The following is a 25,734-nucleotide window of genomic DNA, read 5'->3' on the forward strand; positions in this document are numbered from 1 at the left end:
TGTAAGTCATTCATCAGACATATTTATTTGACGATATTGACTAAATACATAATTTCGCAAAGATAATGAATACACCTTGGCTCCACATGCTGTATAATTAAATCACCAGTAATCAATAGAAGGTATAAAACTACACGCTTTGCATCTCGGTGTTTTTTGGCGGGTTTTCAAGTTTTGATCCACCTCTAAGGCCATGTAACGTATTATCAATCCTAGCGGCCATATAACGCATATGACTGCGCTCTCTGTAAGTATCTACTTATAAGCTGATAGAACTTGACGTAAGAAATATATTTTAATGGAATAGTCATAAACGTGGCAAACTTTGCGAGGGTTCGGTAAAAGCCGCTCGTGTTTCCTATTAATCAAGTGAGAAAAAAAATGTATTGCTTTCGACTTTGTAACAAACATGACTGAAATTTTATATGACTTCAGTCATTCATCATTTATTTGCATGATGCATTTGCTTGGATTATGTATGACACTGGGATGATTCAATACCATGATCTCTCTCGCTGTTTCAGAAACACCATGGTTGAAATTCACGAACAGCATTCCTTGATCACTACAGCAAGCATGCATTCGATCACAATTCAGAAACGACTGGTTTTACTTTTTGTTATCGCACTCTTTGGAATATTTTTGCTTTACGTCGTAGGGGTCAACCGCATGTCATTAATGTCATCAGACCTGACAATGACTCTTAAAAGCACAAAGCCAAAGACAGAACAAACAGCGTCACATGATAACGGTCGAAATGAGATTGGGACATCCAGGCTGCCGATTCAGCTGAGCACGTACGCTACTACATCAGGGAAAACGGCAGATATACAACACTGTGTGACAAAATGGAAACCAAATTGTACGCCAAGGATACGATATAAAAGCACCGATGAATTAGAATTAAGACGTGGAAAGGACTTCATCGGAAATCTGATTAAAGCTAATTTTCATAAAAGTCACTTAATCACCATTAAGTTGACGGGTCGCCTTGGGAACAACTTGTTTCAGTTAGCAGCATTGCTCAGCTGCGCAAAGCGGCTAAACTATACAGCCTTTGCTCCTTCTAATGAGCTGATCAATTCATATTTTCTTCTTAATATAACTAATAACATAAATCTGACAAATGTGAAAACATTTTATGAGAAAATGTTCGGGAAATATGATACTGATATCGAGAATCTTGATACGAGTATTAACTGGACTCTATCAGGGTATTATCAATCTTGGAAATATTTTCACAAAAACGAAGATTTGATTCGTAGATCACTTGAATTCAGACCAAATATATATGAACCGGCTAGTCAGTTTGTGGAAAGATTCAGATTGAACAATAAAACGATTGTTGGTATTCATGTACGTAGAGGAGATATGACAAATAAGGAAAGCAAAATGTTGGGTTATGCAACCGCTCCACTAACATACATAAATAAATCGATGAATTATTTCAGAGAAAAATATAATGATACTTTCTTTATTATCACAAGTGATGAAATATCATGGTGCAAGGAAAATATTAGAGGAAATAATGACACTGCCTTTAGCAATTTTGATAACCCAGGAATTGATATGGCTATGCTGTCTTCTTGCGATCACGTGATCATTACGTCCGGAACGTTTGGTTGGTGGGGAGCATGGCTTGCAGGCGGAGATGTAGTTTACTTTAGAGGATACCCTAGACCGAATAGTGATCTTGACAAAGGCATGCATCGCGAAGACTACTATCCTCCTCTTTGGATTGGAATGGAATGAAATCTATTTAATATAAAATTTTTCTCCACTTTTTATTGCCCAGGGAAGATGATAAAATAAAACTAATTCACCATGATTGAACATGATCCGTCGGTTGTTATCTGTGTCGAACGTTTGCTAGCAACCACCATACGTTTACATCTATGACGATGACATCAAAAAGTCTCTTCTGTGCTTCCTTTGTTATTACCAACAACGGTTCGCAGAATGTGTCGGATTGCAGACTTTATAAACATTCAAAAATTGGAATTATGTAACAATCAATTCTCGTCTTTTAGTATATTGATACAGTCATTCTACATTTCAAAATGACGTAGATTTAGCTGGACAATCTTATGTTTTTTTGCAGGGTGTCTGAAACGTAAATATTAAATCATAGCGCTTTATGTGCACTAGGAGGAAAAACTTATATAATCTGCTCCGTATAACTCAACCCTCAGTTATACGTCCTGTCAATAATAAGGTGGAATCGTATTTAAAACAATCCGAAGAAAATCACACCTGATGTTGAAATTAGCTAAATATGCATCTGCCAATACCATTATCACCACCATATCTAAGACTTGACTGTTACTACCATCACTACTTCTACTACAAAAACATCTACTAAGGCTAAAACTACTACTAACCCCACTACTTTGCATGGTTCTGCTACTGCTAACAATAGTGCTGATGTCTTTTCTGGAAATACATAGTTACGATTTTTCTTCATTAAATATAAGACTGAGTTCGAGAATTCTACAACATTAAGAAATGGGTTTTGTGTACTTTGCCTGAGCAAAGTGAAAGTTAGCAATCGGATCTTCAAAAGAATTAACATTATTTTCCACAGCGTGGGTTTCCTATATATGTATCTATCTATCTATCTATCTATCTATCTATCTATCTATATATATATATATATATATATATATATATATATATATATATATATATATATATATATATATATATATATATATATATATATATATATATATGTATTACCTATGTATGACTGACTGACTGACTGACTGACTGACTTTATTTCCTCTTTAAAAAGAGATTACATCAGATTAAACAAATTCAGAATAATACAAGATCATAAAATAGAACAGAAAAGTGACAAAGATACAGTAGTAATACAATTGTAATACTGTGTAAGCTACCGTATTGACAAAACGAAATATCTCAATACCTGCAATTATGCAGATCTGCAATCATTTGGCGGAGCATGGCACTGATCTTTTAACAGTTGCTTGATGATGATAATATTTCGAAAAGTTAATACGTCTATAGTGTTATGTGCTTAACATTAAGTCCGAGATAGCAACGAAAATGAAATGTAAAACTTATAACAGTGTAATTATATATGTAGTTTCTTTTCTTCATATGACGCATGTATTTATGCATATATATACTTGTTTGCGCGTATGCGTGCGTGCATGCATTTATCTATGACTGACTGTCTAAATGACTTAGTAACCTCTACAACAAAGAGTATATCAGGTTGCTAAGATACATATTATACATATCATAGAATTATGAGACACATCATAGACGAGAACGCAAGCATGATATATACATCGTCAACTAATGCGTTTACAAAATGAGATATATAAATACAGAAAACCATATAGAAATCTCTTGGAAATAAACATAAACAAATACATAAACAAATACATAAACGCACACACAAACAGCTGTCAGACAACAAAATTTGCGGATTTGACAAGAAGACTTTGGCCTTTAATTGTTTATATTTAATGTTAATTTACTACTTACTTTTAATATCATGTTAGGGCATGTTAGTTGATAGTAGGGCACACATTTTATTGTAGAATGAAGCTATGCTGTTTGCGGTCACCAACATGAGCCTATCTGATACGTCATCGTCAATAGACGTTTTTTGAAATGCAACTTTATATTGTTAATATAAATCTCTTGCTATGTCACAAGCAAGAATATAAAATATTTGCATTATACTACGTAAGCCGAAGCTACATAGAAAAATACTATAAAAAACTTGCTAGTACACTAGTTATAATTTATGCACAGGAAATTAATAAATAACTCACATACCTGTACAGCTGAAGATGTACAAGCCTTTAAAATAGACTGCTCACCGACAAGACGTTCCGTAATGTGAATATTTTTTCTTACGGTGAGGCAGTTATACACAGACGATGCAGCCATACGTCGTCTTTGCGCTATAATTATTAGGGTTTTCCTACTGAAAACACTTCTCGTGTGCTGCATAGGATCAACCGAACTCTAATTCGAAGTACTGTACAATAGTCACAATCAAACGAAACCCGAGTACATGTATTTAATAAATAAATAGATTTATACAATTCAGTGACACATATAAACGAAAACTGTCTTGCTTTAAAAAGTTTCCGAACGTTTATGCTACTCTTAGGCTACCCTAGTCCATGACAATTTTTTTGGTACTGATATGAATAACTATTAAGTCGTCACTTCAAGATAATTTCAATTGTGGATGTGCTTTACCACTGTCAGCTCTAGTGGTGCGTAGAGTATGCTAAACATGATAAGGGGAAATTGTAGATCGGTGCTATAAGATTGTGTAGATTCAAAAGTGACTATGAATGCAAATTTATATACAATTTCAAATCAGTAAATATGCCGGAGCTAAAACTTTTAATTTACACCTTAAGAAAATCTTTTAACAAAGGTCATGTACCTCTCCCCATCTGTGTCTGTGTGTATATATATATATATATATATATATATATATATATATATATATATATATATATATATATATATATATATATAAGGAAATTGACAATAGGTTTAATACATTTATGTAGAATAAAATGAAATATAAAAATCAGAAGAAAGGGAGTTATTCATGATTACGCATTAAACGATTGGAAAATGATAAATCTATTAGCTATTGAGGCCACAATTAGACTATGCTTGTATTAGATGACTGTCATCTACAAAATGGAAACGCAATAGAGGAAACTCGTCAGAATAGTAATAATTTCCACTTGTTTTGTTGTAGATTATCTAGAAAAATAGTTTACTTAATACATTTTGGAGAGATGCTTTCATACAATTGAATCGTTTTTGAAGATACTGTTTCAGTTGATATTTATGATGGTTGATATTTATAATTGTATATTATGTGTCATGATTGTTTTTAACAGAGGCACACTTACAGTATTGAGTTGATGGTCAAAACATGTTATAAGCCTTAGCTGCGTGGGTTCGAGTCCAGGATTCGGCCAATGTGGGTATGTGAGAAAGCTTGCCAGTAGCTTCTCGTGGGTCGGTGGTTCTTCCCGTTGGTTTCCCGGGTTCTTCCTCCACCATTAATACTGGCCGCCATACATAGCCTATCGTGTGCTGAAGAATGGCGTTAAACCCCACAACAACAACAACAACAATAAGCCTTAGCTTGAAAATGGAATCAGAAAAATATTCCTGCTAGTTGTTGCCAGTGGACAGTGGTCTATTATGTATCAGTTTCAGCTCTTCTTAATGCGACACAAAGTCTAATATACCATGGCCTGATAAGAGTACTACTTGAATATATAGTATTAGACAAACATGACCTCTCGCAGTTCCGTGTATTAGCTCGAAACTATTATGCACTATAATGGAAAAAAATGATTTACAAACGTATTTACAAGAAACTGACCAAACGGATTCATTTCCTACCACAGGATGCAACTAGTACAGCAAATTAGGTCAAATAGATGCTTAAGAATGGTTTGAACATTCTACACTTAGATTTACAAAGTGTCCAGAATTAAGTTGCCTAAAATGAAGATTCTGCAGAGTAATTGCTATAAATACATATTCAGTTACAATTGGTCGAACAGATTTTTTGGTGTGCCCTATCTTATTATATATGCTCTTTTTATTTGGAAAGTACCATAAATCTGAGGGTATTTGGTATGCGGTGTGTCATTGACTACAAATTAATATATTCAAATACGAAAATGTAATTACGTAACAATTATAACGTTCTTTATTTCTTTCCTTCTTTTTAATTCGATTAGTTAAATTTCTGCAATGGTTATCAGCATTAGGAATAAATATGAGTATTTGGTTAATACAGATGCCGTTTATGTTTCTTTTGATATTGGTAAGGCGCTAATTTTGTCCAAAGTGTGCGTAGAAGTGAATCCAAGGCCCAAACCTTGACACTTCAACCTGAGTCAGAGAAAATATAAATATAGAATATAATGGAGAGATACATTAAGAAATAGTTACGTCAGTTTGCAACTCGAATTGCATGAGACTGGATTGTATTTTAGAACATAAACTTATCGAGTAAAGGATTTATTTGCAACTAAAACCTTGTGAGTCAAAGAATAACCATCAGCTCTACTAGCTGCCTTCTTTAACATTTCAACACCTTTCACCTCAAGGTAAGTGCTGACCTCGTTCTTATTCCTTTTAGGATGCAAATTTAAGATGATTCTTATTTTATGTAATATCTAAATGTATAACGATAGGCCTCAGAAACCATCTCATAAGCCTTCACAACATATTTGAGAGTGCAATGAAGACAACAACAAAAATACCTTTTGTAATAATGCAGTCCAATACTATGCGAATTTAGAATTTCCAACAGTTTTCACAAATTTAAGAAAGTATTTGTTTAAATGTCTTTCCTTTAGAAAGGGGATACAAAGCTGATATCACAATATCAAAATCTGAACCTGTGTACAGAGTAGAATAGTCTGCTTTATTTGTCAGTTATAACGAAAGTAATTTAAAATGCATTTGTATTTCTCTATTTTTCATCCCTCTCTGTGTTGTCTTTATACCTTTTTGCTTTTCAATTTCTAATTCTTTATGTCCATTTATCTTCCGGATTTCTCTCTCTTCCTTTCGTTTTTGTATTTCCTTATCTTCCCTTCTCTCTTGCATTTGTATTTATTCTTTCGACATTTGCATCTCTTAATCTTTCAATTTGATTTGCTTCTGCTGAAGCTAAAGCTTTCATAACTCAACTTCCATCTAGTACGTTTCCTTCATTTCCTTTAATATACTATCCAACATCTGTGTTTCCATATAACTCTTTCCAGGGACATACTTTACAATTACACTTTTCACGGATATGTCTTGAAATAGCACTTTTCAGGTTTTTTTTAATTTTTTATTAAGAAAATCACTTATAAGGACTATACTTTGCAAGAACACTTTTAAGTCAAAGCTGACGCGGCATGACGCAATACTCGATGCATGCAACATAGGAAAAAGTCGTTTCACGGCCTGTGGTATTGGCATTAAACCGAATGGTTTAAATCCTTTGGATGCTGCAAATATAGTCAAAAAGGTAATTTTTCCTTCCATATTTTATGGAAGTGAATTATGGTGTAACATTTTTAAAAGTGAGCTCTCTTAATTGGATAAAATATTTACAAGGCTTCCCAACACATACAATATCAGACATCGTCCTGGGAATGATAGGATGGACATCAGCTCAGTTCAAAATTGATAGAAGACAATTTATGTCTTTACACAGATTGTGTTTGATGCCTCATAACGTACATAATAAACGTGTGTTTGAAGTTGCGTTACTTCACATCATTTTGAACGGATGCACGTCAAGCTACGGTTAATATATATATATATATATATATATATATATATATATATATATATATATATATATATATATATATATAATAAAAATACACATACTTGCATTGCAACTGCAGTTAAGATTGATTGCGAACAACAGTGTATTGACGGAAGGAATGGAATGAATGAACTCTGCACAACCCTTTCTAGTGTGTTTGCTACAAAATCATGTTGTTCTTTACCTTTTGGGAGTAACTGCAATCACCTTTACAAGTGATAATTTGTTTTTTATTATTATTTCGGAACTTCTATATTCATTCATATTGATTAAGTAAGTATAAGACACTTATGATTTCAACTTGAAAGATGGTTTTTAATGAAGAAAGTAGAAGACTACAACGCAACATAGATAAATACTTGAACGCGCACCATATGGAAATGAGTGGGAATTGTAAACTAAACAAAATGAGGACCAGCAAGAGGTAAGTCAAAAGTTCCAATGTGTTATAGTTGATATAAGTCATTATTATCATTCAATTAGTATTACAACTGAACATATTTAATTATTTTACCTTTTAGTTTGGTTATGTGACTATATTTTGCAATCATACTTTTTGCTGGTATCCTCTACGAGAGAGAGAGAGAGAGAGAGAGAGAGAGATGTTGGTTTGGTTGGGGAGACATACCATGAAGACATTTATTCATAGCTAATCATTATGTTTATTGTTCGATTAGTTTGTTGCCTTGAGAACTAATTCAGGGAGGGAGAATGGCGGGGGGGGGGGGGGGGGTAGAACGGACCTCTGATATTGTAATATTAAATTGTATGTTTTCAGACCATTATTATTAGTTTTTTTTAATAGGAAGAAAGAAATAAAGACAAACAAAGCAATGAACAAATTGCAGTTTGTGTCTACCTTCTAACCAAAATGTACATATACTCTTGACGGGTTATATTACAACTTTGTGTCATTGATATTACGAACACTGTATTAAAAAAATCCAGTAGAACATATAGACCTAATCGTTAAAGAGTCCTTGGTTCTGTAGATTACTTGATGTCCCATGTTTCATTTAGAACACAGTGAATTTTAATATTTGTATCGTTATTTTTTTACATCAATAATGATTAATCAGTGGAAATTCATTACAGATTTAGAGAATATAGAAGCTATGGCCTACTGTTGAAACATAATCTAATGTTGAAACAATATTTATATATGCATATTAATGCGCCATGGGCGTAATAGAATTTGATATATTAAATAATGGTACATAAATACACACTGTCATATAAATTCAGTTCTGAAGTTCGCTCTATATCTGAATTCTATTTACGTAAGCTGTGAAAGGGAAGAGGAGAGAGCCATATTAAACTGCGCTACTATAATTTAGTTTAAATACAGGTTGCTAAAATACAAATACAAATACACGTGAAAAGAAAATTTTGAACAACATTTGTTAAACGTATTTGGAGTAGTTTTAAGTGGTTTCCATTTTCATTTCTATCCTTGATAATTTATGCCGATACAAACTGACGATTTAATTATATGGAACTATCGTTACACATGACTGAGAGGAAAGTAAAATACTCATCCCAACGTCCTTTCCAATTTCACCAAATGCTGCGTATTTGTGTTGTGCCTTGTAATGAAAAATATCAAATATATTTTTATGCTCCTTGGCTTGTATAGCTGACATGGCGTTCACCCTGTTACAAATTGTTTTCATGTGAGTTTAAGTTGAGCAAGGTTCTACCCCAGTCAAATGCAGCCACCGAAGTAAAATTATTGTGTTCCAAAAAACGATAATAATAATTAAAGTAATAAGATACTCATAACTGTGTTTAATGCAGCATTCAGAAGAACATTTTATACGTACTGTTGGATTTTCAGTAGATTACATTAAAAAAACATTTTTTATTGAATAATGACTAGTATAAGGGACGTAACCCTTGGTATCCTGTGCAAGATTAGCATCAATTGTTATTATACTGATACATCTGAAATTCATTTTGATTAAAACCCAGTTTCCAGTGATTAAACAGGTCGTGATATGAATACATATCTCGAAACCAATCCGAGTGTCATTTTAAAATATCAAGGATAACATTGTAATAATCATTGCAACATCAAAACAGTTTCCAAGGAAACACTGTAGTTAAGGTAATATGGCAATCTATCTAGCAACCTAAGTGTCGTGGGTTTGATACTCGACCAGGCCATTCCAGTTAGGCTGCCTTGGTGTGTACTTGGTAAAGGTAGTGAGGACAACCTAAAGTTTGAAATTATACAAAAAATCGAAACAAGAATCATTGAGTGTATGTCTCAAGACCTAAACGAACTGTTTAGTGCCAAAACTCGCACAAATGCAAAAGAAATAATAGTCTGATAAATTACCGAAATAGCTTCCATCTATATCTTGGAGTTTCAATGGAGCGCTGCATAAAATGGGTGAACATCTCCAGTTTGCATTGCAGTATATAATATTGCAAATATATATGATTAAACATTTTACACATCAAATTTTAATCTCTCCTTACGAGGCAGGACTTACTGTTTTCTAAAGAAGCTGTTTTGTTTATCATAAACCTGTCGCTCTCGGGTATATATTATGCTGGTTTTCCTTCGGCGATAAGTCATTTGGGCATTTCGTGCAGGGAAAGTGACAGAAAGCACAGCAAGGACTATCAGAGTCGAAGATATGTATCTGGGTATATTTGATTGATATTCACGAATCCTACACAATCAAATTCAACAAACCATAAGCCGCTTTTATGAGACAGCTGCAAACAAATTGACGAGCAGTAGCTAATTTCAAGTTTTACTCGAGTATCGAAAGCAGTGATGGGGAAAAAAACGAATAAAGGTGTAGGGAAACAGTGGCAACGCTATGACGTCAACCGGAAAGCGAATAACACCGAGAACGGTTTGGTCAAGAAGGATGGACTGGAAAAGCTTGAAGTATTGTGCAAACGAATAAGTCGTTTCGTTTGTTGACACATTAATTTAAATAAAGGTACTAATACAATTCATTTGTGATGACAATACAATTTAATACGAAGATCTGCTTGCACAATCAAATGTACTGTCTCTGAGAACAAGACGGTTAAGTTAAATTTTACTCGAGGCTTTTAGCACAAAAAGAAAATTTGCAAATTATTTACAACATAGTATGCATATTAAGCTCAATTTTGATTCCGGTAGATACACATGGTCTGAAAAAAATAAGGCATGACATTAATTATTTTAGATATTCGGATGGAAATATGCGAAACTCACTTCACAAGAGTTTCTGAGAAGAAATGCCTCTAAGTCAATTTTACAGCTTAAAAATTAGTGTGAATGTTTTATGTAGACCGCGTACAAGCCTGTAGGTGGGAATGCATTCCTCTTTAAGCATATAATGTTTCCTGATTCAAGTAATTTGTATGATGCCATTTATGATATATTATGCATTCTGCGTCAAGTAGATTTTTGGTATGTCAAGGATACAAGATACTAGTTAGTGCGCCATTGTACTTTATAATCATTATTCAGTTAAATATATAGCTCAGACTTACTTTAAATATACAATTTTGCAATACAAACTTTTGTATAAAGTAAATGTTAGATGTCATCATGTATATGCAGACCATTATGTCACACAGCTGAAAAATGCTAGATTTGTCATTTATATCCGTCATTCCAGATTTTGTACCTGTAGCTTGTTATGTCTCATATATGTTATATTATACATGTTATCTTTATCATGTGTTAATGCTGACGATACAATTTGACATGTTCTTATGCTCCATGTCTTACTATTGTGTTCACGAAACTTGTCAAATTTTATTGTTGCATCAGCCCTAATATTGTATGAATGTAATTTGTCAACTCTTCATGACGATATGTCTTCACATTTGATATGCGTGTTTACGTATCCGTACGTCGTCATGGTTTTCTGTTTCTCATATAAAAAGTAAACAATAACTGAGGAGCTAAGCTAAATCTTTTGTTAAGAAGAGTCATTGATTCAAATGATTAAAATAAGCCTTGCAAATAAAAGGTTGATTTGAAATAAGCATGAATTCAAATGTGTGTATTTACCTCTCACCAAATACCAAAATATCCACGTTTCGTGATGATGGTCACCCTCCCAAAAATGTATGTATTGAAGCAGTTAGATTTTCTTTGCGGTTGGTTTTCTTGACTGAATGATTTTAAATTGCCACACTGAGGTGAAATATACACGTAAGATTTGTTACAAATTTTCTAGAAGCACTTTATTGAAACTTGATTGATTTAAAAATTAGCCACTTTGCAGCTCAAAAGCAATATGTTTTTTAATCGTTATAAGGTCATATCTAATAAAGTTTACAGAATGGTACGCAAATAGTAGTTTTCTCGGTTATCAAGAAATCGATACAATTCGTATCAAATACAACATTTTGTTGACTGAAATGACTTTGGAAAAATAATACAAATAATAGCAAAGGAATAAACATTAAGAAGTATGCACGTCTTTTACCATTTACAGCTGTATTGAACTGGGTTAAATTTATAGATTTGATTTTATAAGTAGCTTTTATATTATTATGCATTCACATGTATCGATATTATAAATAAATACATTTTAATAATAACTGACCTGCAAGAAGTCTTTTCTGTCAACATTTGGCAATCTCTTGCAACTTTTTACCAATCTATCTATCCGCTATATACCGATGTTTGTTTGTCAGTCTGCATTATTCCAAAATGATATTCACCATATAAAGTGATCTGAAATGACGTGTTGGATTGAACAATGTGATACCAATTTTGGGAAATACACCGACATTAATGTTATTTATAGTCAGTTAATGATATAACTCTATAATTACATTTAAGGTCTACACGAGTGAATTTTCATTAAGTCCTTCATCTAGATAGCTTCGGTCCTTACAATGCCTTCGCTTGTATCAAGCATATACGATGGTTCTATACAGTTGTATTGGTGTGGAAAGGATGCATATCATAACGCTGTGTTTCTATGTAAATACCGCAGAAGAGAAGTAAGGAAATAATTGCCTATCGTTTGGTACTTCAGGTAGTTCGTTGAATTGAATTTACATTAAGTAACCGCCATGTAGATGGTATATTACACCATTATTAATAACACAAACTATTTAGGTACACACTTATTCTTATGTAGCATGCTAAAATCTCAATATAATAATTGAAACTTACATTACCTGTCACAAAATCCTCACAAGGAGTTTAGTTCGATTAGCACGGCAACTAAGATATATATATATATATATATATATATATATATATATATATATATATATATATATATATATATATATGTATGTATGTATATAAAGAAAGGAAAGAAAACCAGTGCTTGAGAACAGGCCACCTCATAAATGGTTTCTGAACGTAAAGCTGTTTTTGAATCCCTTATACAAACAACAAACAACGTTTAGGGAAACAATTTGACAACACTGATGAATGGCTCACTGTAACTAACATCAGATTGTTAACTTTGCAAATAAATTCAGAACACTCTCCAGGGTGACTGAAAAATGTCTTCAAGAGAATATGCTGAGTTTACGATGAATCAGGTAGTGACCATCAATTTTATGTTAGAAGGGACGTTGCAGAAACTGGACAGCGATATACATGACGATTGTACACAGGACATTTTCGTAAAGGTCTGGAAGAAATGGTCAGTGTAGGAGATGATGTTGTTGCTGGGCATAGAACAAGCAAAACCCAAATAAATAGCCTTGAAACTCGTAAGAAAAATTAAATATTCATATTTAATCCAAAGCATTGGTTTTTTGGCGTCATATACACTGAAGGAGGAAAGTGTTTGATGGAAGCACATTACTATAAAATAATTATTAAAATATTTATGTTTGGAAAGATAACGCTTACATGGAAACAGTAGATGAAGAATTTATGTGTTTTTACGCAGCAAAGTGGTTGGGAAAATCAACTAATGTGATATAAGTGTTGTACATCGACAAAGAATTTTTAAATGACTTGCACAGACTAGCCATATGCAAGTCTAGTTTCAGCATTAAGAAGTTTTAAACATTAACAAGCACGAGAAGTCTGATATAACCGTGAATCGTCATGCAAGATTTTTTGACAAATCAAGCAATTGAATTTTCGAGCAACGTCACTGATATTTTTTATTATGTTGAAGAATCTTGAAATTGCATTGTAACTACTTTGCAAATGTCAATAATGGAATATAGGAAAGTGCGAAGCTTACGTGCTGTCGCAATGATGTGCAAGTAGTGTACATATTCTGGTTCGATATTCTATTTATCGTAATCTCCTTTGTTAGTATGAGTGTTTGTCCACAAATATATTTTTGTAACATTTTTTAAATATTTTTTAACGCTTACTAGGCTATATTTATGTATTCGTCTAGAACCCGGTTAAAACAGTTAATGAATGGGAGGTTACTCTTTGAAACTTGTTCAGTTAATGTGCTTTTATACTTTCTGAACATTTTCTAGAAACAATAGCCACTTCCAATTTATATATTTGTATGGCAACCATTAAACTATGTAATGAAGCAGACAAGAAATTAATTGAATTATGCTATCTTGTTTTCCAAAGATTGTTTCCTTCTTATCCTTACGCTAGTTTTGAGGAAGGATATATATATATATATATATATATATATATATATATATATATATATATATATATATATATATATATTACACAATACTTTCTCAATACTGTTTGTTGAAATAGTGAAACCGGTCAAATAAATGTGCAGTTACAACGCTCGTAAAATAGGTATCATTGATCGCTCCAAACTCTCCTTTCTCTTGTCTTGCTTTGTCTTTTCTCTACTTTGTTTCTCCTTTTCGTAATTTGGTGTCCTGATTTGCGTATTACCCCATATGTATCATCAATTTCTCTGATGCAATTCTGAAACAGAGAAATGAATACAAACTGACGACTTCCGCATTTTCTATATCAAATAATATTGATTGTGGCGTGGCCACTGCTGATATTATAAGGATGTATTTGCTGTCTTTATTTATGAAAAGGTGTGGACTGATTTCAATTACAGAAATTGAAATTTTATTTATTTTAAAATACATTGTCTCATTATCGTGATGAAATGGAACGGGACTCTATATAAAACTTGATTTGATGACTATGCCGTTACATTCTGGTTTGCTTTGGTTCACGTCAAGGATCTGTGTGTGCTTGTGTGTGTGTGTGTGTGTGTGTGTGTGTGTCTGTGTGTGTGTGCGTGTGTGTGTGATTTAGATTTTTAATATAGCTTTCACCTTTCACAATTTCGCTACGATGTCTGCAGTGTGGCAGTTTAAAGTGATGTCTAATATTGGGGCATCATGTCGCAGACATGTGGTATGATGTCCCACCCAGTTACATTAATATTATCCTGGCACCAGATCGACTAGTCCTAACACTAAGCTCTTAACGATGAGCGCCTAGCAAGGTAGCTGTTAGCATCATTTCTTTAAGTCTTTGATATGACTCGGCCGGGGTTCGAACTCATGGGGGCGGACGCTCTAACCACTAGGCCACCGGAGCAGTCAAATCATGTCAAGGATAGGAATGGGCTTTGAACCCTTGAAATATGTCTATCATTGCTCAAACTATCTTTGGTACAAACCTCAAATGCTGTATAATGTCATTATTTCATTAACAAATCCATGAAATGTGAACGAGCATAACTTTTTTTATTCTGTGTCTTATATGAAATGTCAATTTTTCTTTACATCATTATAAATAATGTGCCGTACTCTCAGTTGCCGTATATTCTACTTTGTTTCTCATGGTCGTACATTGATGTCCTGATTTTCGTATTACCCCATATGTATCATCGAATTCATTGATGGAATACTGAAACAGAGAAGTGAACACAAACTGACGATTTATGCATTTTCTGTTTAGAATGATATTAATTGTGGCCAGGCCACAATTAATATTGTAAGGCGGTATTTGCTGTCTGTATTTATGGACTGCTTTGATTTACCGATATTAAATGACGGTGGACACTTTGAACACATTTAGATACGATGCAGAGGACGTGAGTGCATACTTACATGGTACTACTTCAAAAGATTCAAGATGTTCTTAAAAGACTGGGTCAGTATTTCTTGTTAGGTACTGAAAATGTGAACATATATTAGTTTACGGTTTAGCATAAAGCCTGTATGACTTTGGGAAACTTCATTTGGAACTCTAGGTTTTGCTGACGTATAGTCGGACAAGGCTAAAATGTGCTCTGTAAACAAAAGTAATTGTCCCTGTATAAAGACCATGAAAAGACCATCATCTTTAGACTATGGGTAGGTATGACTAACATGTGTTGGCGAGTTCGGAAAATCAGATACGAAGAACTCAATCCTTCCTATATTGCTCTTTGCTTTAATCATTCAACACATTTATATAAAAATATTTCCAGAAGAAGCAATTTATTAGTTGGGATCTGCAAATCATAAACTCTGATCATGTTTAGAATCATTAAACTCGATGAAAAATAACTGGTGTTAAGTTACTGGTTTCATAACTCTCATCAAATAGTCAGAAAACAACTACATAGGATCTGCTAACCCACAATAGTTATGCCTATATTTTATTAATGACTGATATTGTCAATATAAATATGTCCATTTTCAGTTTACATTTTGATTAGCCGAGCGAAATCTGTCTCCACCAACGAGGAAAGGTAATCGCCGTTGTAATAATGTATGCATTCATTAAGTTGTCAAGCATATGGAGTTCAAATTTAAAGTCTTTTTGTTATCTTTGTAATATTGTTGCAGATGGTATCGTAAACGTTACTGACCAAGAAGTAATGAGTGTATGCTCACAGAATGAAATAAAATGGATCAAGCGATGGTGGTTAGGGTAAGTCAGAAGTTGACAATACTTACTTGAATTTCCTTAAAGATTTAGTCGAGAAGTCACTTTGCGAGACTTTTAAGAATAAGCATGCGAATGGCTATCTTTACCATTGTCGAGAGATTAAACAAAGAAAAACTGAACCTCGAACATTTTAAAGTGGCAACGTCTTTTCGAGATCATTAAAAATTATTTTGTAAGGGACAATCAGCAAAACTTATCAACATCAGTCATGTCAAGGGGCAATTGGTCTTACCGTGCAACATCATTGTCTGACAAAATGAAAATTCAGGCTGGTATCATGAACCAATTGTTTTTGAAGAGGCCTTGCAAGTTATGTTCAGCGTGTTTAACTGAATGTTGTTAGCATTATTATAATGGTTTAATTAAAATGATGCAGGAAATGATAGAAACTGTTTCCCGAGAAGACGGTCCTTATACGAAATCAACACAGTCTTTAATGTTATGAAGGGGCTGTTTTGTTTTGCGATAAGCCAAAATAAACTGGGCATATGTTATTAAGGTTAACCTATGGCAGCAAAGCATATGTGACGTTTGTTTTATGGGGCAAACACATACGATAGGAAACATACTGGCTTAAGATATGCACATTTGATTATCGATATTAAAGTACATGAGAAGGTTGCTGTCATCAAATAGACTGGTCTGATGTATATGTACATGTTTCATATTTTTGTTTCAACCACATAGTGCAAACAACCAGCAAAGTAATACTGGTGAATATGACTCCCGGGCACAAAATAATCCAGCAAAGTAAGACTGGTGAATATGACTCCCGGGCACAAAAAAGCCCACGAATGTATGACTGATTAATATGTAACTACGGAGTGAGTGCAAAATGTCACCAAAGTGTGGCTGGTGAATATAATTCTCAAGAGTACAAAATTCCACCAGAGAGTGAATGATGAATATGAATTATGGTCTATTTAGCATATACAACGTAACAATTTGCATTTGTTTCGTCTGTGCTCTGCGATTTATTATGTAAATCTGGATTGTGAATACAATCTTCAACAACATAATTACTGAAATTATGATAAAATGGATTTTATTTAATATATAACAGCACATTGAAAAGGAAAATGATTGGAAATAATGTCATTATTTGTACTAAAGTTCACATGCAATCTTAGTGATTCCAGTTAAGTTAAGCAATTCTTAATAGTACCTCTCCAAAAGTCTCTATTAGAGATTGTACTATTCCATTTCATTACGGTCACTAAATGCAAAAATGAAAAGCACCAGTGAAACAATGTACTTGTACTGGATCATTGGCTTCTTACATCACTTTGTTTCCGTTTGCACCTGTAGTCCATATTACATATTCGATTCTTATTTTACTAACGACATTATTTTCTAATAGTTCAATGTGATTATTGCATGCTATTATAATTATCTGCTAATCTTATTAACACATCTTCGGTCTGAAGTTTACTAGCCTATGATAACGTTTCTACTTGCTTGACAATTTCATTTCTGATACTAAGTGTGCAGTTTGGTACAATCGCTTCCTTTTACAACCATAAGCACCATTTCTTCTATATTTATTTACCACCGTGTTCATGAGCTTTTGCACTTTTCCCGCAGAATTTGTTTTTGAGAATATATTGTTTTTGTGTTGCAATTTGTTAATATTACTGCCACTAATATTGATGTCTTTCACTTCTTTCATCCATCGTACGATCCTTGCGTTGCACATGGAAACGGTTTGGTTAAAAACATTATATATATATATATATATATATATATATATATATATATATATATATATATATATATATATATATATATATATATATATATATATATATATATATATTGCATTTTTTGCGAATAAATAAAGTAAGTTTGTGCACATAGCCAAGTCATACAAACAAATCTGATTATATATCGAGTGAGTTGCATTCAGTTTGAATACTTGTATTCTGTCTTGATCTCTCCGGTGTGTCAAGGGCTGAGCCTATGACCGAGTGGAGAAAAGAGCTGGTTCATCGGAACATGGTTACTCGTGGAATGGATTCAATTTCCTCTAGAAATGAATTTCATCACTCTAACGTGTTACATACTGTTTGTGTTATTTTATATTTATTTCTTTTATACAATAATACATATCAACAGAGGTTCTGAAGTCCGTGGATGATCACTTTCCACTCTCTATACGCTTGTGAATTTATAATTATATTTCATGCATATAGTTTGTATTCAACGGAAAATTTGTGGTGTTGTTTATATAGCTGAATCATAAATTTATTACACCTAGCATGTGAGTTTCCGTGCACATCGCGTACTTACCTTAGACCTTTGTTCATTCCCATCACCGGGTATTGATAGAATGGCAGATTGGATTGGGACGTTGTGCATGAGAGCTACACGGTCGGTGCTAGACCGCTACGGTGGTATAGGGGCTAAAGCATCCGTCTCGGATGCCGGAGTTCACGGCTTCAAACCCGGGCTGAGTCATGCCAACGACGTAAAAATAGTACAAACATCTGCATCGCTTGGCTTTCAGCATTAGGAGGTTAGTGTTATGACTGGTCGGCCTAGTACAATATAATATGAATGGGTGGGACATGATGCTAAATATCTGCAGTATGTCATTGCAGCACTAGACAACACTCTAAGCTGATACAATTTGACCCAAATTGTTAAAGCTACGTTAAAAATCTAAACTGCACACAAACGGACGATGCTGTTTGAGCCGCTATTGTTCGATTCCTGCGTGGAATTAAACTTCAGTAACTTGTTCGATGGCTATAGCTGACATATCTTGTATGTGTGCATGTGTAAATGTATAACGGTATCTGTTCACACATATTATATTAACGGTATGAGTCAATCGCTTGATATAAGTATCTGTTCACACATATTCTATTAACGGTATGAGTCAATCGCTTGATATAAATATCTGTACACACATATTCTATTAACGGTATGAGTCAATCGCTTGATATAAATATCTGTACACACATATTCTATTAACGGTATGAGTCAATCGCTTGATATAAATATCTGTACACACATATTCTATTAACGGTATGAGTCAATCGCTTGATATAAGTATCTGTACACACATATTCTATTAACGGTATGAGTCAATCGCTTGATATAAGTATCTGTACACACATATTCTATTAACGGTATGAGTCAATCGCTTGATATTAACTCTACCAACCTCATTAGGAGCATTTGTGCATAATCGACATACACATGCTATATTGACGTATCATATCATTTTATCCCAGTCTTTTGCAGTGCGACAAATATATCTACCTGGAGTCCCCATCTCATTATTTGCCGAGCTTGTCTGCCTCTGGTTTTGTATATGCTGTCTTATTGTACGGTATAAGGTTTATGTATGTATGTATGTATGTATGTATGTATGTATGGTTCAATGCATGTGAGCATGGATGGATGGATGACTGAGTTACGTAGAGGGAATTAAACTATGTAATAAGAAAAAGTAAAAACGAACAAGCATTTCATATTCCAAAAAATTAAATGTATTTCCCTAAAAAATAAAACCAAGCAGTGAAAGAATCAAATACAACTTACATTATCTAATTTCATGTAATATACTTACTATAAATGTAACACTTTTCGGGAAACTGTCCCAAGTTATTTCGAATGAAGGTTCTAATTTGTTTATGTGCTTTCGTACTAACATCACTGCATCGTTACAGTTCTAAATCCAAGCCTTTTAGTTCAAGTTAAGCAGTTGAAAGTGAAATATGGCTGATGTCTTTGAAAGTTTCTCATAGTCTCGATTACTTTTACGTCATTGTTCTCTTTCAACATATATTGGTCGCCAACAATACAATTATGTTATTATCCAATCTGAGGTTAAGGTTCTTGTGATAGTAACATTGTAAAACCTAGTTATAGTCACGTGATATTGCATGACTGACATTCACTAAATTAATGGAATACTTGACATAAATAGCTGCTTACCTGACCAAAGCAATCAGCCTTGACTCAAGAATGAGAATTCTACACGTATTGTACAATACTTTTTTATGAAACTTCTTCCCAGTCTCTAAATTACAGAATTTGAAATGTAAATCTTATAAATCTAACTGATATATAATAAAATTATATGATAAATATAATGGATGATACATATATCAGTAGCACTTTTCTCTGTAAAGAGAAGAAAGATTAATGAAATATATCCTTTTTCCCTCAAACGACAAACAAAAATGTGATTTGATATTGCATAAAAATGATTGGTACAATCAAGTTCACAATCAATGGAATATTGCATTTCTATGCACAGGAAAGTGCATTTGCAATTAAATTCTTTTGATGTGCCTGACATCGATGTTATACGATTGTAAGGTCAGACTCGATCTTACCGATCATTTAGTCTTTTCCTTCAATATATTGATGAAGCCGGGTTCTGATCGCAGAAAAAAAATTGGAGATTGAGCTGGACTACGCTATACCTCAACGTTTTGCAAGACCGTCATCAAAACCACACATTCATTCTCTATCGTGGCATCATTTTATTTGGCGCTTATTCAATATCCTTGGGAAAAAGATCACTTGATGATCCAACCATCAATGTCTTCCTGTCACAGTGCTCAATCAACCACTGAGTCACATGCATTTACATACCTTTTGAACGATTTAGTGAAATTTATAGCTGAAAATAAACTGGTACACTTTTAAGTATGGACTTCAACTTATCAAATGCTTAATGCAGTGAAACTTGGTCTTTCTTACTTAAAAGATTGGTTAAGGGTTTAGCATACATGGAAAACTTTGAGCAAAATATCCAATAATAACCTGCCATACCCAAAGATCGCTTTGTTCGCTTCTTGCTGATAATCACAGGGAATTCAGAAATAGCCTTAACGTTAACTTCCATAATTATTATTTGACCTTGTCCCACACTGTCCTACTAAAAGTAAATCAGGCGCGGCAAAAGTAACTTTATCCATGTTCATTGTCATATACGCTTCGCTGAGCCTTTCGGGAAACTCCCGGATGTTCCTTCTAGGTGTCCTTGTATGTGATGACATCATAAATGTAAGAGTCCAAAATTTCCTATACCGGATGTTATCATATTTATCAAACGTTGGAAAGAACTTGGGTAACCATTCATCTCAATTCGCAAACTTTGAAATTTCCTTTGCTCTCTCCGTACGTGGAATGTGCCAGAATCCAATCAAGAGATCAAACTTTGTGACGTATTTGTCATTTCCAATCCTATCAATGCATTCGTCAATCCAAGGAATCGGAAGTTAATCTAAGTGACTGTGGTTACTCTTCTATAATCAGTACACATACGGAAAGTCTTAGGTCTCGGCATTAAAACACGAGGTGACGCCAGCGGATTTTACTTGATTTGGGGAAGTTATTCTCTAGTAAAGTTAAAGTGTATTCTTCATATAGTTATTTTTAGAGGATTCAAGAGGCTGCTTTACAGTCTTTGGATTTACTATTTCAACGTCGTGGAAGATCGTACTTATTCTTGTTGGAGCATCTGGAAAAAATGTTAATTTTCTTTTAGAACCTGTTTCAGTTCGTTCATCTATTGTGGCAGGAGATGCGAACAATTTTGGTCCAGATTATAAACAAAATTGCATAATTGCAATGATTGGTCATTTTAAAGTGACCACTTCGTTCAAATGTTATTTGTGTGCGACAGGTACCTCTTAACTAACTGGATAAGTTGTATGGCTATCTCCGTTGTGTGGCTATCTTTCTGCAATCTCCTACAAGCAGTATGTATAATGTAATGCAATTTACACGCATTCTTTGCAGTGGTATAAGGACCAAAATGTTCGGGATGGGTAACAGCCAAAACTATATCGCCTGGCTGAAAGTTCAGATCTTTTGTATGTTTGTCATACTTCAATTTCATTCTTGACTGGACAGACTGAAGAACGGTTCCTGCCACCTCGAAAGCTTTGGGCAATTTGTGTTTAAGCGCAGAGACGTAATCATGATGTTTTAAGTCCAGCTCTTCGGTCGAACGAAGTCTCTAATTCAATGATTATAATGATCCATGGAGAGTATTCTTGCAATGACTCTCTTATAGCTAACAAGAACAATTGCATACTTTCATCCCAATCCATCCTGTCTCAAAGCAAGATTGCCTAAGTATACTCAATGAAGTCTGATGAAGCCGTTTCTAAACTCTTTGACCCTCAGGGTAATAAGCAGAAGATCTAAACTTTGTCTTGCCTAATTATGCAAGACCTGCTGAAAATACCAGACATGAAATCTGTTCTTTGATCAAATATGACAGACATGGGGAGGCGGAAAGATTTAAAGAACGAACTTTACCAAAGCTTTCACTACGGTATTAGTTTTTATATTCTATATATTTGTATCATCTTCTCATAAGAAAACTAGTGATTGTTTGTTATAATCATAATTAGATTTAAGATAATACGTACCCACAATAGTATCACCAAGATTAGTTCCTCGTAGAAAAAGTAACCTTATTAAATGCCTGACCCCAACAAGTATTCGCTAAACGAATAGCATCCTGTTTAAGAGAATCAGTCACATCATTCTGCTTTGCCATAGCTCTAGTAACTGCACAAGATATAAAACATAGATAGGTACTTAAGTGGGATCAGCTCTTTGGTACCTACAAGGCTTTTCAGTTACAAAGTTTATTGGCCATTAGCTTATCGTCAGCGAGGTCACTACCTAGTACAAATTAAACTCCCTGAATATGCAAAGTTGTTAAAACGAACAACTTTCGCTAGTACCAAAACTAAATCTGATGACAGATTGACAGGACAGAGAGAAACATTAACATATCCACATTCTACTCCATGTATTAGAACACTTTCACTCGAAGAATACTTCTTCGGAAAGGGTGAAAGTACATACTCACAAAACACTCGGAGAAGCTCACGTGTCTCGTAATATGTTAATAGGATTAGCCTTATCAACAAATCAACAAGTGATACTGAAACCTTAGAGACAAATAGTTCGTAGTTCTCTTTAACAAATTCAGACTGGGGTAGGCAAGCTCCAACTCATGTATTTCTTGCAATACATGACCGTAACCTTGACGTCTTAGAAACAAGAGCAAATGGGACTGCTCTGTTAGGATTCTGTCAACGATATTACATCTATAGCAAACTGAAATAACGTGCCCTTTCCTTTTGGAATAAGTGCACGTGGGACGAGATAATGATTTCTGATCAGACTTATCAGAAATTTGATTCTTCAGTTATACTATTTTGAGATTTCTAAGTACTCAAACGAGACTGAAAGGGTTTCATGACAATACTATGTGATGAAAAAGGTTTATTTTCAAATGGAAAATTGTGAACCAAAATATAATCATCAGCTTTACAAGCTGACTTCTGTAAACGTTCAACCCTTTTCTCATCAATGTATTTTTAAATGTCACTGGTGATCCAATTCATTAACTCTTCAATGGTTAGGACTTGTGTACAATTATTATAATCTTTTTGTCCGTATACCATCTAATAAACAAACGCTTTTCCCCATGAAAATTCAAGATAAGTCTGTATAATTTCCTTTATACAATTTCTAAAGTATTGACGATAGGAATCAGCATTATCTCATAAGCATTCAAGACATTTTCTGTGATCACATGATACTCATCAATTTGTTAAGACATGAGTACAGTATAGACATCAATAACTTTACCAGTAAACACATTATGCAATAACTAAATCCAGTAATCTTTAGGCTGCATTGAATTCTCAACAGTTTTCTCGAAACTGAGAAAAAAGTTGTTTACTATTTTTCTCTAAACGGGGAAACGTGTCTCATATGTTTTGTTAGATCAATACATAAATCTTTTTTTTCCCATGGCAATGTCCTTTATTGTTTAGCATAAATTCCTTTAATCTAAACTCCGTATTTTCCACACTCTTTTTCTCTCCCTAGAACTTACGGTTTAAAGAATCAAATCCAAAATTAATTCAAGAATAGTCCACGAATAATATTTTAGAAGTCATAATAATAAAATGTTCTAATGATTTCAACTTCGAGCCCCGATGAAGAATCCAAGATGGAAGGCGAAGACGTATGCTGTAATCTGTACTGTGTTGAATTCTACAGTTCCTTGTAGAAACACAATAATTAATCTTCCGGTCTTGGAAATCCAAATAAAATTATCAAGAAATATCCTTGTTCAATAATTCTGAATACAATAATATATCCATAGAAACGAAATAAACTTTTAGAGTCCAAATAATCTGAAGAAAACTTAACATAAACTCAAAACCTCAACATTAGTCACAACAGAAGAAAACAATTTGACATCAAGTGTTTAAAAACCCGGACTCTGAGATCTCTCTCTCTCTCTAAACATCACTATTAATACTAAGTATTTCGCAATTTCGGAAATGCCTAGTTGCATAATAGAGGATCATATGATCATATTTACGTGTAAAAGTCACATAGCTCCTGTATGTCCTTGACAAAACATCATTTAACTCCTAGAAAAGGTTGTTTACTTGACCCTTAATCAAGGTCGGGAGCTAAGTCAAAAATAAAACAAGTGTTTATATTAATATTAATAATAATAATAATAATAATAATAATAATGACTTTGTGTAGCGCCTAATCTTTAGAAGCTCTAAGCGCTTTACAAAGACAACACTATTAAGATATAATGATATGATTACAAAAACAAACACCATGAAATTAGAAAACATTATAAAAAACATGCTGAGAATATTTAAGGTAGGAAACATTATTAGGTCTTAAAGTTTGTTCTTGCAGTCGAAATAAGTGAGTTTTGAGAACACTCTTGAATGGGATCACTGTGTCTTTGTGTATAAGTTCAGTGAGCAATTCATTCCACGTTGATGGGCCCTGGTATGCAAAAGAACGCTGTCCATATCACTTTGTTTTCATACTTGGAATAATGAGTATACGACTGTCAAATATTATTAGGTATCTAAGACAAAATTTAGGTCAAACTGAATTTTCTGGAAAATATCAAACTCATAGTAAACAAAATTGCATTACATTGACATGTAAAGAAAATGTAAAGATTCCCAAACCCACAAACAATCAAATAAAACACAGATGAAATCAAATATATGTGACACGCCATAGATACGTGGTAAATATACAAAATGTTGCACCGATGGACACAGACAGCCCATACGTACCTGTGACTTCCGCGGTATGTTTGATAGGTTTATTTTGCTGTGACCATATTGATCCTCATGATACTGTGTATACTACATGGATTATCTGCTTGTGAGGAATTTTAATCAGATTAAAGTTTTAACAGTATCTAGTTTTTTCTCAAATATCATAGTTATTTCTCTGAGCTATCGTGATTAGATCTGAAAATGATTTAGGATCTCTGATAATGTTACGTGTTCAGGTGTGAATAAACAGTAACAAAAGAAAGAGTGAAAACAACAAGCTTTGAAACATTTAACACATAATTTATTTCCTTAGATAAAAAATGTTAAAAGGAAAAATAAGAACTTACGATTTTAAGAACTAAATCTAAGAAAAATCCAAGAACAATTTACGAATTACATTTTAGAAGTCCTAATAATATAATGCTCTAATGAAT

At 33.6% G+C, this 25,734-nt stretch overlaps 1 protein-coding gene across 1 annotated transcript; it reads left to right on the forward strand.

Moving 5' to 3' along the window:
• The first annotated feature begins 696 nt into the window (after positions 1 to 696).
• Positions 697 to 1,752, forward strand: LOC149778354 (galactoside alpha-(1,2)-fucosyltransferase 2-like). The gene has a single exon (XM_089938323.1). The coding sequence runs from the start codon at positions 697 to 699 to the stop codon at positions 1,750 to 1,752; it is 1,056 nt and encodes a 351-aa protein (XP_089794449.1).
• Positions 1,753 to 25,734: the final 23,982 nt, after the last annotated feature.

This window comes from Sinohyriopsis cumingii, chromosome 17, assembly GCF_028554795.1.
Source record: "Sinohyriopsis cumingii isolate HCF-2022 chromosome 17, ASM2855479v2, whole genome shotgun sequence".
Classification (NCBI taxonomy): domain Eukaryota; kingdom Metazoa; phylum Mollusca; class Bivalvia; order Unionida; family Unionidae; genus Sinohyriopsis; species Sinohyriopsis cumingii.

What these genes read in the sequence shown, in the direction of transcription:
- LOC149778354 (XM_089938323.1), top strand. Translation starts at nt 697, where the DNA reads ATGACTCTTAAAAGCACAAAGCCAAAGACAGAACAAACAGCGTCACAT.